This window comes from Macrobrachium nipponense, chromosome 8, assembly GCF_015104395.2.
Source record: "Macrobrachium nipponense isolate FS-2020 chromosome 8, ASM1510439v2, whole genome shotgun sequence".
NCBI classification, from domain to species: domain Eukaryota; kingdom Metazoa; phylum Arthropoda; class Malacostraca; order Decapoda; family Palaemonidae; genus Macrobrachium; species Macrobrachium nipponense.
Genome location: NC_087203.1, coordinates 66,580,953 through 66,594,754, shown reverse-complemented (window position 1 = coordinate 66,594,754; position 13,802 = coordinate 66,580,953). Strand labels below are relative to the sequence as shown.

The 13,802-nt window shown below is 44.4% G+C and overlaps 1 protein-coding gene across 1 annotated transcript in view; it reads right to left on the bottom strand.

The window, feature by feature from the left end:
• Positions 1-13,802, bottom strand: part of LOC135222815 (DNA-dependent protein kinase catalytic subunit-like) — a 763,170-nt gene that overhangs the window by 105,053 nt on the left and 644,315 nt on the right. Inside the window, exon 45 of the mRNA XM_064261121.1 lies at positions 3,601-3,758. Coding sequence (XP_064117191.1) covers positions 3,601-3,758 — 158 coding nt within the window. The remainder of the gene's footprint in view (positions 1-3,600; positions 3,759-13,802) is intronic.

Below are 13,802 nucleotides of genomic sequence, written 5' to 3'. Positions count from 1 at the left end.
CCCTCCGGCACAGGGGAGACAATTTTTTATTTACCGCTTTGGCGTAAGAGGGTTAAGGGCAATCAGTTTGGCCTAGGCTAGTTTTGTTGCATTATCGCCTTTTGGTTCACTATCGCTATGTTTTGTTGCATTATCACCTCATGGTCCACCTGCGCTCGTGTCGAGCCACTGGTCGCCCTAGTCCCAGTCCCCTTCCCCTCCTCCCTCGCAGAGGGGGGGTTCTGTCCTCGCTCGCTCACGGTCGCTATAGCAACCATCCGAGCACCACTCCCCTCCTCCCCCCTTTTAGGGGGGGTCATGGGAGTTATGGACTGTAGGGAGTACTGCTGGACCGTCCATGTTCTCTGTGAGCTTTGGGGGAGTTCCGGTGTGATCAGGGGGGGTTGGCCACACCCTCTGCCCGCATCAGTCCTTCTCCGGCGTTCCTTTTGTACGATTCCCCCTTCCCCCCCCCCTCTCTCCTTTCCTAGTTTTAGCTGACTATGCCAGCTATTGAAGGGGAAGGGGGATCAGTCTGTCCTATAAACTAAAATCTTACTACTATAGTGTTTTCTTAAATGAACTGATATTATTGCCGTTTACATTAAGGGGGGCATCCGCTTATATAGAAATAATGCTCCGATTTTTATGAAATTATTATATGTTATACATATATATAAGGTGATGTTCCAAAAAAAATTTGAGTGATCGAATGATTATTTTGGTTTTTATTGAAAAAATAAGAAAAAATCAAAAAAATTCAAAATGTAACTCTTCCTTCATTTTTAGAGCTATTGCAATGCGGCTTTATACACAGAAAGTATATCATAGTAGAAAAAAAAATGTTGTGAACAGTTTTTCCATTTTTTGCTTTTTTTGGATGGGGGGGCAAGGGGGAATTTCCCCCCCCCAAATTCTGTTGATTTGGTTATCACGAGTTCCTCGTCAACCTAAGAAAAAATCTAGCCCCAACAAAATATTCGCATTTCTTTCCTCTTTCCAATGGTATATTTAACTTTAAAATTGGCCTACAAATGAAAAAATAGTTAGCGTTTGAAGTGCAAAAAAGTGAAAACTGAGAAAAATGGCCGTAAAGGTCAAGAAGTGTTTTTTTCTGGCACTCGTGGAAAAAAACTGATCTTTGAGCAAAACCATGATACAACAAATGATAAATACTCACTAGCACTTAGTTCAGAATGCCTTTCCTTCTTTTTAATAGTTCTTAGTGTTTTTTTTGCTTGGTTTCCGACACCAAGTCCCCCCCCCTAAAAAGGGGTATTATTTGCTTGAGGCGAGGCTATCATCAAGTACCACCTGACTCTTTGTTGTCTGGTTTGAAACCAAGCGTCATCATATACTCCCTTTTCATCGTCCTTTATTACTTTCATTAACTGTGAGCGTAACTGTGAAGGTGAAAAAACCTCAGATGATTGCGCAGCAGACGATGTAGAGGCAATGAGGGCGGGGCTCTCAGCAGCCAAAAAAGAGCCTCGTGTTGTTGTTGTTGGTGGTGCTGGTGATAGTGTTGCTGGTGGTGGTGATGATGGTGGACAGCGCTGGATACATCAGCCAACAATGGTGGTGGCAATGCGACGCTGCCACATCAACAACAAAAAAAGTCCACCTTCGACCCTATGTCTCTTTTTAGCAATGCTAAATGGGCAATAGTTGCACGATTCCGTTTCGGCATATTGTCTCACTTTCACTCTAGTATACACACAAACGTATATAAATTGTATTTAGAGTTACTTGATGTAAGAAAACAAGCAAAAAACACGGTAAATAGCAAAAAAATGCTCGGAGTAAAGAGCAGCATACCTCCCCTTTTGCAACTCCAGGACACACTGACTCCCATGGTTCCCTGCTGGGCATGCTACCCGCTCAGAACACCATACACCAAGGAATCAGCCATTGTTGGTGCCAGATGTAAGAGATTAGGCGAAATAAAAATCAAAATAATTAATAAATTGGGCAGATAAAGGACAAAATGACAATAGTCATTAGGAGCCAAACGTCAGCCCTACGTCACAGTCTGAAGGGGGCGGGGCCAAAACCCCATTAATTTTAATATTTCGAAAAAATGCTTTTGCCAGGTGATAACAGAGGCGTTGCTCATGTCTTACGGCCATTTAACCAGATTTTGAATATTTCAAAAGTATTCATCAAAAATCAAAGAGGAAGCCCCCCTCAAGATCAATATTTGAAAATAGTAAATTATTTATTTATCATACAAAAAACATATATCTCTGTAAGAGAAAGGGAGAGAGAATTGTTATTTTTACTATGGGAGAGAGAATTATTATTTTTACTATGTGATATTTAATCTTATTAAACTTACTACTGCAAATCAATATTAATATTTGAAAATTAGTAAATCATTTTTGTATCATAAAAAATGTATTTAGTCATGAAAATAACATCAAAATACACTAATTAGTGACTATTTTTGTTGGAAACCCTGCAAATAGGCAAATTTCCTGCAAATAATGGGCAGATATGGTCAAGAGAGAAATCTGTGAATCTGTGAGTCCGCAAATCCGGAAAATGCGAATATGGGGGGCCCACGGTAATAAATATGCAAAACATCCAAAACCCTTCCTATCGCTTTCAATGAACGCAAACAACCCAACGAGGAAACACATGAAACACAACCAGCTGCTCTCTCTCTCTCTCTCTCTCTCTCTCTCTTCTCTCTCTCGCTCTTCTCTCTCTCTCTCTCTCTCTCTCTCTCTCTCCTTGAGAATGTCACACTGAAGTTTGGCTGGATAAGCCTCTAAAACCTGCCATTTTCCACTGTCCCAGTCTTGACACTTGTCACAGGAAAGAGTAAAATAACAAATTTGATCCCTACAAGCCTAACACATAAATGACTGTTATATTTAGCTGGTCAGTCTTGGTTTACAGCCTTTGCTGCAAAGATAAAGATACACTCTGACATAATTCTCCACAAGTCAAAACCTATTAGCTAAGCTAATATAATTAGTGATGTCAAAATCATAGAATACACCACCAAAGTCAGCGAGAAAATCAAACCATCTGGTGAACCAAAATTCCAAGCTGCTGAACAACTAATGATACATCGTTGACAGGCAGAAACAAATTGATCTACTTAACAGTGTTGTACCTTTTGTTCCCCGAAATTGAGTGGGGCTAGTTACCTACACCCAAAACACGAGTGCTAATGTAAATTTCAAAATTTTTTGCTGCCATTAAGTAAAAACTAATAGCTATTTAATTACTTCAAAGTTTGCCCAGTCTGGGGTGCTGCATACTGATTTATTTAGCCTGGCTCTTAAGGGTAAAGTTGAGGTGTCACTGCGTCAAGAGCTACGGCAAAATGACTCAAGAGTAGTACAGCAAAAAAGTTAGAAAACAAAAAGTACCATAAACATCACCTAATTATTAGGTCCTCCTTAAGAAGTAACACATCTAAATTCAACTTATTTCTCACTTTTACATTGTTTTTGTGAGAATGATTTGAAGTAACCAAGACATAAAATTTTACTTTATATCTTATACACATTTGGAGACCTCTAATAAGTATAAGTTAGGCAAAATAGTTTGATTTCATAACTAAATCTAACTTTTCTACATGAATAGTATTTCTATAAGTATTCTTACTTGGGCTTCTCTTCTTAACTTTCTCTCCTTGTGAATAGCTTCTCTTGTCTTCCTGCGCTGACTTTCTAACTTTGCAAAATAGTTTGACTGCTTTTCTCTGTCTTGATCTCTGACAAAACGACGGCGAATCAGCTTCGACTGAGTAATACTTGCTGGGTCTGAAATATTTAAACAATACTAAAGCAGACTTTGATAATGGTAAAATAATGTTATCTAATAATGATGAACACTTCTCTTAAAAAACATATATCTATGTGTACACACATTCATATAATTTTAGAATAGTAATGATTACCCAGATACATGGAAAGAAAACTAACACCTGCAAGTCTGGCCATTTCTTTGCTTCAAACTAAACTACAAGTGTTCACTTTCACAGAGCCAGATATTCCCAACTATTCTGAAGTTAAGTAATCTGAAATAAACTGATGTCATGAGTGCCATAAACAAGATTTTCTCATTGCCCAGAAACTAAGCATGATCTTTTAACCTGCAAGGCAGCTGGTAATGTAGTTGAAGTTTAATTTTTACAGCTTTCTACATATAATAATAACTTAAAACAAATTCCATATAATAACAGCTATTTACACCAAGGTTTTCATCACCTGGGTATCACATGACAAATTTGCTTCCCTAATCACAATAAAAAAAAATAACTTCCTATACAACTTAAATAGAAACTTGGCCATTAAATGAAACACTTTTAATCAATTTGTAATTTTTACAATGTACAAACCTGAGTTCCTTATATATGGAATAAATCCCAGCTCTGCTGGAAAACCAGTTAAAAATAGAACAAAGTTTACTGACTCATTGTTAGCCAATGGGAAGAAAACAGAGATGGAACCTTGCTTACCTCACTTCCCTGGATGCTCAGTTATCATCTAGCCCAGGAAAACAGAAAGAGGGGTGGCTTGAGATGGGTCATTTACATACAGGGCTGCCCCACTTTTATGTTGGAATAGGTTACAGAACCTACAGCAAAAATGCAAAATCAGCAGAAATGCAAAAATCCCCTCTACGAATGCTTATAACTGTCTATTTTGACATTCCACTGCTTAATTTGATAGTTCAAACAAAAAACCTGTTCTTGGTAGTTGCTGGAGTCCTCAAGGAATTACTTTTCCCATGGTCCTTCCACAGCTCCATGGTGACCAGACAAATGTCAAAAAATTCTTTTCATTGGTCTTGTTGCTGGTAATGTGTTGTAATGATAAACATTATAACACGTAACACAGTATAAATGGACTCAGGATAAGAGGGCACTTTCTATTATTCTCAGCAAATGCTACTACCCAGTTGACCTACATGAAAAACCACAAGAAGTGGTTATGCGCATACACACCATCATATTGTTTACATATGACCAAAATCCAACCAAGCTGAAATTCTTTTTTGCTGGTCAATGCAGGATGACCCCTTACCCAAATTCCATGTCTTTATGTCAGGGGAGTGGCAGAGTTTTATGGACAACTGCGAATACCATATATAGGTTTTTCCCACATCAAAACCAGTTATTTTTATAGTGTAGTCGCTGTCTCATTCTCAAGGAGCTTTACAAAGAAATTGACAGGTGATGAAAAGCCCTTGAATTTTAATCCCAACAACCACAAAACATTTTTGGTCCAAGGCCGAGCCACTACTTTCAAGACCCAATTCTTTATTCCAAATACCTTTAGGTTTGGTAGCAAAGAACAAGAAACTAAGTGCAAGCTCACATTTTTAAGATGAAGTTCTATAGTGACTTACCTCAACATGCTGAGTATGGTTGCAGTATTGTCAAACCTTCCCAGTGATAGTTAGCATACCTGCCTGTTAAGGAGACCTGTGGTTTGCAACTGTAGCGCCTATGGGTCAAGACTATCATGCCACCTACCATTACACAGTGTAGTCGAATTTGTTTGAGCTTGTGGCAAGTGTTGCTAGAGCGTAGGAAAAAACGGACCTTTTGGGATGTCTGCCATAACCTCTAGGTAAACCTTAAGTGCTTGAACTTGGCATAATGTTTTGTCTGCTAGTTCTATTTTAGTTCTTGGCTAGGAATGACAGGACAAAGGACAATAATAATTGATGGTCAGCCATTTAAGTGATGTATTGTTCCTCAGCTTGCTAATACGATCAAGAAGATCGTATACTGTAGCTTGAGTTGTGGTTGTATCAAGTACACTGAATTGAGGGGGCTGATTATAAGGACCTTGTTCAGGGACTAAGAAATCAGAACCCTTCTAGAGCGGACCTTTGTAGTGCAAAGGACCACAGAAGGGACGTGACAACTATACTAGAGTAAAATCACAAAATCATAAATCAATGGTTCCATTAATGCTGCCTCGTACTCCATAATTGTTGTTATTGCAAGGCATTTGTCTTCAAAAGGGATAAGAAATTTTAAGATTGTTACCCTAGAATTCTTGACTGGGCTCTCAGTATGGATATAACATAACTATATCTTCCATACATACTGGTATTGCCAGATATATGAAGTCTGTAAATTTTGCACTAAGTACCTAGCAATATTGGATGAGTAATTTTCACGGTATAGATATTTAAGAAATCCATCCGTGAAGTTCTTGTCTTAGAAAGGAGGACCCTTAAACGACTTTCCCTCCTACTGACTGGGATAAAACAGCGGACAGTTTGGAAATTTATCTCTTCACCCATTGTTAAAATAGTGGGCTACAAATAACTGTTTGGCCAATTAAGTAAGTTGTTCCTTAGTAGGTTAGAAGTTTGTTCCTCACCTTGGAAATCTGAAACCACAAGGAAAAAGGTATATCATCCTCCAATTGTTCCAGTCTTGTAGGAAGGCATCTCTTGCTTTGCTTCCCTGGCAGTTTGTGATTTTCATATATTGCAAACAGGTCCACTTTCATTTGTGGAAGAATGTTGGCTATTTCCTGAAAAAAAGAGTGGTTGTCTAACTCCACTCTGTTGAGGCTGTCGTTTTCCTTGATAGGGAGTCTGAAAGGTGAACTGCAGACAAGTGCCACTTCCTTGCTTGCCCCATCAAAAGATGGCTAGCATTACCATACTGACAGGTGAGTATCATCCGGACCTCTTAATGTAGGACGTTGCAGTTACGTTGATTAGAACCAACCAAATGTTTCTCTTCTGGATTCGATTTTTTGTGAGACAAAAAGACACCCATCAGCTCCAGGAAATTGATAAAATTCCTCATAATAGCTGAACACCTCCCTGCCGCCTGACGATCCTCCCAATGTCCTCCCACCCAGTAAATGAGGCATCTGTGTGTATTGTCATTCACACAGACTGAGGAGTCAGGGTGACCCGTGTCGCCAGAGATTCCTTTCGGGATAAAGGCCGCAGTACCTCCCAAATTTTTTTTATCATTTGTTGCATGCAATATCTAGAATTTGTTCACATTCATTTGTTGTTATCTGAGTATTGGATCTATTATTAATGTAAATTGCAACAAGACCATCATACGTTCTAATTGCCGTTTGGAAACTCTAGACCGTGCAAGGTATGTTCGAGGACTTGCCTTATTCTGTTTTGAGTATAATGGGGAGAGACAATAAGTTGTGAACAGTATCCCAACACAGTCCCAGCTACTGAAAGCATCTGCTCAGTGTGAGATGGGATTTTGCCAATATATCATAAAACCTTTTGACTGTAGTCAGTTGACCATTGCTCTAAGGTTTTTCAAGCACACTTTTCTTGTGGGCCCCCAGATCGAAGTCGTCTAGGTGGGCTATTACGTAGTTGTATTTCTTATTTCTCAAAGAACTCTTTTTACTAACTTTGTCAAATCTTGGGGCAATGTTTAGCCCATAGGGCATGACTTTGAACATGTTCATGTCTTCCCGTAATCAGAGCCTTAAGAAGTGGCGGAAGGGAATGGTGACAGGGACGTGCCAGTATGCATCTTTCATATCAATAGATGTCTAAGTCTCTTTTGGAACAATTTAATGCACTTGGGCAACTGTAGTTATTCAGGAAATTTGGCAAACACTGTGCTTGTTCAATGTTGATAGGTCTACAATCACTCTTCATTTGGAGGAATCCTTTTTCGGACACTTAAGACATGCTTGGTGGAGAATATCTGCATGTTTCTCCATGGCTCCCATTAACTTGGTCTTTCTGCACGTAGCATTGCAGAGAGGGGTCTGGTTTTTGGAAGAACCCATTTACAGGAGGGGGGAGGGGTGAGACTGTTTCCACCCTAGCCTGTTTAACCCCTTCGGTACCGTGATGTTTCTACGACGTCATGGAGGGTACAGTGACGTTCCCCATGACATATATACTTCGTCATAACTCCATAGCGCAATAGGGAAGCTCGTAGTGTTGGGTTGTCTCCTATTGGTTTTTGCAGGCTCCTCCTACTTTTTTTCAGCCAATCGTGGACATTCTTGGCTATGACATCACAGCCTCCTCATAAGTTGATGCACAGTCATGGTTGTGTTCATGCAAGTTTTTTCACAATTTTTTTCGTTTTCTCGGGTGATTTTCTTTGTTTTATTACATTTTCACTGTAAAACCATGAGTGAAAACAGTGATATCTCTTCCGAGGAATATGTTCTTTCTGAGGAAGAGTATGATAGTGGTGACAAGCCCTCAAGTGATGAAATAAGTGATAATGACGTGGAAGAACGAGTGGTAAAAGGTGGGTTTACATATGTTACCAACATATTGAGGATCCTCATCCAACAATGTTGCCAGACTTTCGTGATGTTTTTTTAGGGGTAAAACAAGTGCTTGGGGATGCACTTTTCCTTACATCTGGGGATGCAAATACTAATATTTTTTTTCTTTATGATAACGTGATGAAAACTCTGTTCATGTGCTAATGAAAGAGCTTCATTATTTTTTCAAGAAAATCCCCAGAGAAAAGGGAAAATTCATGGGTTGATATGGCAAGAAGCAAATGTAAATGTTATGTACTATAGTATAACAATTTGTTGAAAATTGTATTTTTCCTAACTATACAAACCTAAGGTCCTTTAACAATAGGAATACACTTTTGGCGTAGCTGGAATTACGGCCGTTGAATCTTGAACAAGGTGGTTAGGCAGTAACTACCGTGAGGCAGGCTAGCCTGCCTGGATCTAGCCTGCCCGGATGTAAACACTCCACTTTGCCTTTCGGCCCAGGTTCAGATTGAGGGGTAGCATGAGGTGGGCATATTTGTTAAAGGACCTTAGGTTTGTATAGTTAGGGAAAATACAATTTTCGACAAATTGTTATTTGTTCCGATACGTAATACAAACCTTTCAGTACTTTAACAATAGGAAGACTCACTGATTGGTGGGAGGAATCTGAGTGAGCCTCTAGAACTGACTGGAGTTCTGTGCACCTTGGCTACTCCTCCTGGTCGTAAGAGCGAGGAGAGTGCCCTGCTGCCTCTGACAACTTGATCAGTGTATAGGAGCTATGTGATCAAGAGTCAGACTTCTGGGCATTTTCGAGAGTGAGGGATCGTGACTCATCCGAAAAAGGGCTGTGAAGAATATTGGCGTCGGAGACATTAATGCAAAGTTCTGGGAAGGGTTTGCATTATTGTCAGTCTTCTTCCTCCCCTTGCTAAAGGAAGGAGTGGGATTGCTTCTATGATTCTGATAAGAAACATAAAAAGGATGCTTAAGTATAGGCTTACCGCATCAATCGTCCGACCAGCCAGTGTGAGTTCGAGTCCTATCCTCAACCCGAAGGAGAGGAATGGAGAGACGAGGCGTGGAAGGGGGAGAGCCAGTCACTCTCGCATCCTTCTAACCTCTACAACTGCACACCATGGACGAGATGCAACTTGTCATGTCGAGGAGCTGGGTAAGCAAACACATCTTGCAAGCATCCACCACTGGTCCAGGGAAATGAGGTTCCAAGGACCTGTGGGCAGTCCCGGAGCAAAAGAAGGATATGGTCGCGATGACCTATCCATCTTCCTGTCTGACTATTCTTCGGAGTGATGTCCAGTACCCATACTGGTCTATCCGTCCGCAGCGAAGTGTCTCGCTGTCTCGTATCCCACTGCAGCGAAGTGTCTCGCGGTCTCGTACCCCACTGCGGCGAAGTCTCTTCGTCTCCGCGGTGGATAGGACACCGACACTCCATGGTGGGTGTCGATGGTTACGGGTACCGGAACACGCTAGTAGGACGAAGTAATGATTGATCTGGTACAACCGATACTAAGTCCACAGCGTAGCTTGTGACGGTCTTGGATGCTTCGACAGCTGCCAACTGACTGCGTTCGGTTGTGTGAGGCGAGCTGTCCAAGCATCTGAGGCGTAGTCACATGACCCTTGCCTTTTGAAGGGTTATGCCAAGAGGCCATACAAATCGTCTATCTGTTGCCACTGATGCCGGAAGGCGAGATGATGATACTCTCAAGGCATGTGTCCAACAGGTGAAAGTCAATTGCCTTCTAGAGACTGAGGTCCCTGATGGCAAGACAGAAGTTCTCATAGTAGTTGAATCTCAGCTAAAGAGAAACAACACTATGTGCCGTTGAAGACGAAGGTGGTAGGTGAATGCAGACCTATGTCTTCACAGCCGAATCAAGAGAAGTAACTCAAGATTCTGAACTTAGAAAAGTCCCGCCGATGACACCAACACGCGAAGACGGCTTATCCCTGTGATTTACAAAGGACTGAAAACACTAAACCGCTACTTCATTGCTGTTCGGTGAGAAGTCGGAGTTGCAAAGAAAGCGGAGCGCTTTTCAGTTATGAAAACACAGGGATGTACTGCCTGAAGAACTGCTTCTCATAGGCTGAATCATCATCTTCTTCCCAGGTTATCCAGGGAGGACATCTATATACTTGGAAGTAGAGCTAGCAGGGCGGGGAACAGGCGATGTCTTCCGTTATACAGCTACAATTTGGGGTGAACAATGAACAATTGCACACCTATGAATACGAGATATATTTAGAAGACAAACTCAGATGTCTGAAGATATCATTCTGCATTATCGCAGCGGCAGGTGCGATGCAGCGGGAGACTAAGCTACAGACTTCTGTTACCATGCAGTACACAGAAAGATGATAGTGAGTCTATTGAGATATCTCTGTCTGAAAATTCTTGCAATGTCCAAGGTGATTCAGTAGAGATGGTCATTCACGTATGCGAGAATTCCAGCCAACCAGAGACCTAAGTCTGTGATTGCCGGGCAGAGATTTGGTTCGATAGTCAATCATTGTAGAGGAGAGAGACATAATCCGACAGTGCTATCTCGGAGAGCCAGCTGGTACTGGGCTGCGGCAGGCAGCCCAATACACCGCTAGCTCTCGCTCACTCGTCATCCTGAGTTGCCAGGTAATCCATTCCAAGAAGGAATACGTTCGGCTAGAACCATCAGAAGCAAAAAAATATGCTCGAGCATTTGCATTTAATCTAAATGGATTTCAGTGAATACAAACGCTGAGGTGTTGTTGTTGTAACCATACCATAAGTATCTCAAAATCGAAACTGGTAACTCCTGGGAGGTTTGCAGGGCAGTCCCGAGTTGCAGTTCAATTAAGAAGATACTATTCATCTCGGTCACAACCCGTAGAGTTAACTACGGTATGTGCCTACACCTCGGACAATTCAACTGATAACAGAAGCATGTCGTGAGGGCAATATACGTAGTATTTTTGTAGGTTCCTGTACATAGACCACCTCCATCCTAAATTCTCCTCCATTCGAGGAACAAGAATAAGGACTGGAAGCCCTTCATTCTCTAATGAAGAGAGTGAAGGAGAAGTTTTCCCCGAAGGAAGACTTCTATGGTGATAACAGGATACCGAAGACGATAGTTCAAGCCAGACTGGATGTTCCCACCCGTTCTTCTCTATCCCATCGAGCACTTGGCGATATTCCCGATTATCGTAGTAACAATTATCTGGGATTCTTGTCTCGTCCACTCTGGACCGTGGTTTCGTCCAAGTGTTTGCAGATTGTAGAAGACCAGAACACTCGGAGAGTGCTAGAAATTCCGAAGAACTCTAAGCACTCGGTGAAACCCCCACCGAATTCGTCAAGAAGATCAATGGGTGGTGGTCCTCCCGATTCCCGTAGAAATCGAGGATGGGGCAAGATCCTTCCTCAACGACGGGGACTTACGTCCGGTAGGACCCGAAGGTTCCCCCAGGAACGCAGTCCCTAAAGTGGAATCCTACGAACAACACTCTGCAGGATCCCTTCCCTTCCCTTCGCAGCCATAGGGAGAGAGGGAATGGGGGAGGAAGATTGGATACTCGCTCGCCTTCCCAGCGGAACTAGCAGTCGGAGAAGCGAGTACGAGCAACCATCACTGTGCGGTGATGGCCGCTTAGAGTCTAGGAAAACGTTACCGTCTGGAGAAAACATTTTCCCGAGGAGGGTTATGAACTCGTACTGTAAGCTAAACATCTGCCGCCACCGTGACCGTTGTCTGGGTGGGGCTGAGCGAGCACCTGACAGGAGAGAGCCGATACTGTCCTTCGACGCGTCCCAGTCCTCGTCGAGGTCGAAACCTCTCAAGAGAACCGAAGGGGGAGCCCACCCTGGTCTCTGAGTGCATGGTCCAGACGGACCGTCACATGAACGGCGGTGATGGTACCTCCAAGAGTCTGGGAAGCGTCATTTGTCCTTGCCAGCCCCCCATGATCTCCTCCAACCACTTGAGCGAGGATCTGTTGGTCCCAAGACCGAACCAGGCTCGTGGCCGGACCGTAAGAAGTGCATTCCTCACGGTCACTCCTGTTCGCCTCGTTCCTCCCGGTGTAGCCTGAGGAGGTTGAAGGGACAGGTGAAGGAGACCTGATGCTCCTACCCTGCCTACTAGCAGAACTATTAGGCTGGGAGGACTGCAAGCAATCAACAACCCACGGTGGCGATCAAGCTGCAGGTCTGGACCAGCGGCTTCTTGCAGAGAAACGCTGGACCAAGGTACGAAGCGTCGGTCTCTTATGTCAGGGGAGCTGTTACGAGAGCTCCTCCCCTGCCTACCAGCAGAACCAGTGGGCTGGAAGGACTGTAGGCGATCATCAACCACGGTGACGATCGAGCTGCCAGTCTGGACCAGCAGTCTTCTTGCGGAGAAACGCTGGACTAAGAACGGAGCGTCAGTCTCTTCAGGAGAGCTGCTGGCGATCGGGCTGCACTGGTCGAGCGGCTAGACCGAGAGCAGCGGTGACGGTTCCGAGCGTCAAGAACTGCTGCTGGTTCCCCTATCCGTCCGGTCCCGGTTGGAGCGGCGGTCAGGGGACCGGCAGAGTCCGCTGTCCTGAGGGAGCGCGCCCCTCACGATCACTCCTGATCGCCTCGCTCTTCCCGGTGTAGCCCGAGGAAATTGAAGGGATAGGAGAGGTAGGCCCCCCGCCCACCGGCAGAACCGGCGTGCTGGGGGGAGGGGGTGCTGCTGCAGACGCTCGCCAACCCGCAGTGGCGATTGATCTGCAGGCCTGGTCGAGCGGCTCTCCCAGGGAGAGTGGCTGGACCGAGAACCACGCCGTTTGGACTCGACTGAGGGGACCGCTTCCTCGCCTCAGCCCGCGGCTAGTCTGGGACCGTCGCGTCAACCCTGGGTACCGGCGACTCACCACGAGAGCAATCACTGGCCTGGTGAGTCACCTGGGTGACTCCCACCAGTCTTCTGCTCCCTGCCTGGATCCTGGCGCCGAGCGAACTCGGTTCCCTGGGTCTTGGCTGCACGGTCACCCGCAGGTGACCATTCACTCGGTACCTCTTGCGAACGAGAGGCTGAGACGGTACCTGGCGTCGAGGCGGAACCTCTGGCGCCAGGAGAGGGGGTACCAGTGTTAGCCGGTACCCCTCCAGTCCCCGTCATCTTCTTCCTTGCGAAAGGAGAGACAGGCCCCGTTCCCGAAGGAACAGGAGGACCAGCGGAAGCCCCAACTGTCCCACCGGAGTGGGACAGACCCTTAGAGGTCTCTGAGCGAGACTTCTTGGGGGGGGGGGGGGGAGGAGGAGGAGGAGGAGGAGGAGGAGGTACCTTCTTCTTCTTCTTCTTCGGCTGGGGGCATCAGAAGTCGAAGGGGAAGAGGCAGCAGAAGACGAAAGCGACACCTTCCTCTTCTTCCTAGACTTCCTCTTCGCCAGTTCCTCAGAACAACCGACAGGTCCTCCATTCAGGACGGAGTTGGGGCAGTTGCCGAAGCAACACGGCCCAACTGCACCTGTCCAGGGACCTGCGGGAGTAGCAGTGGAGAGAACGCTTCCTCGAGGAGGGCTACGAACTCCTACCTGGCAGGTGAAGCGTCTGCCAC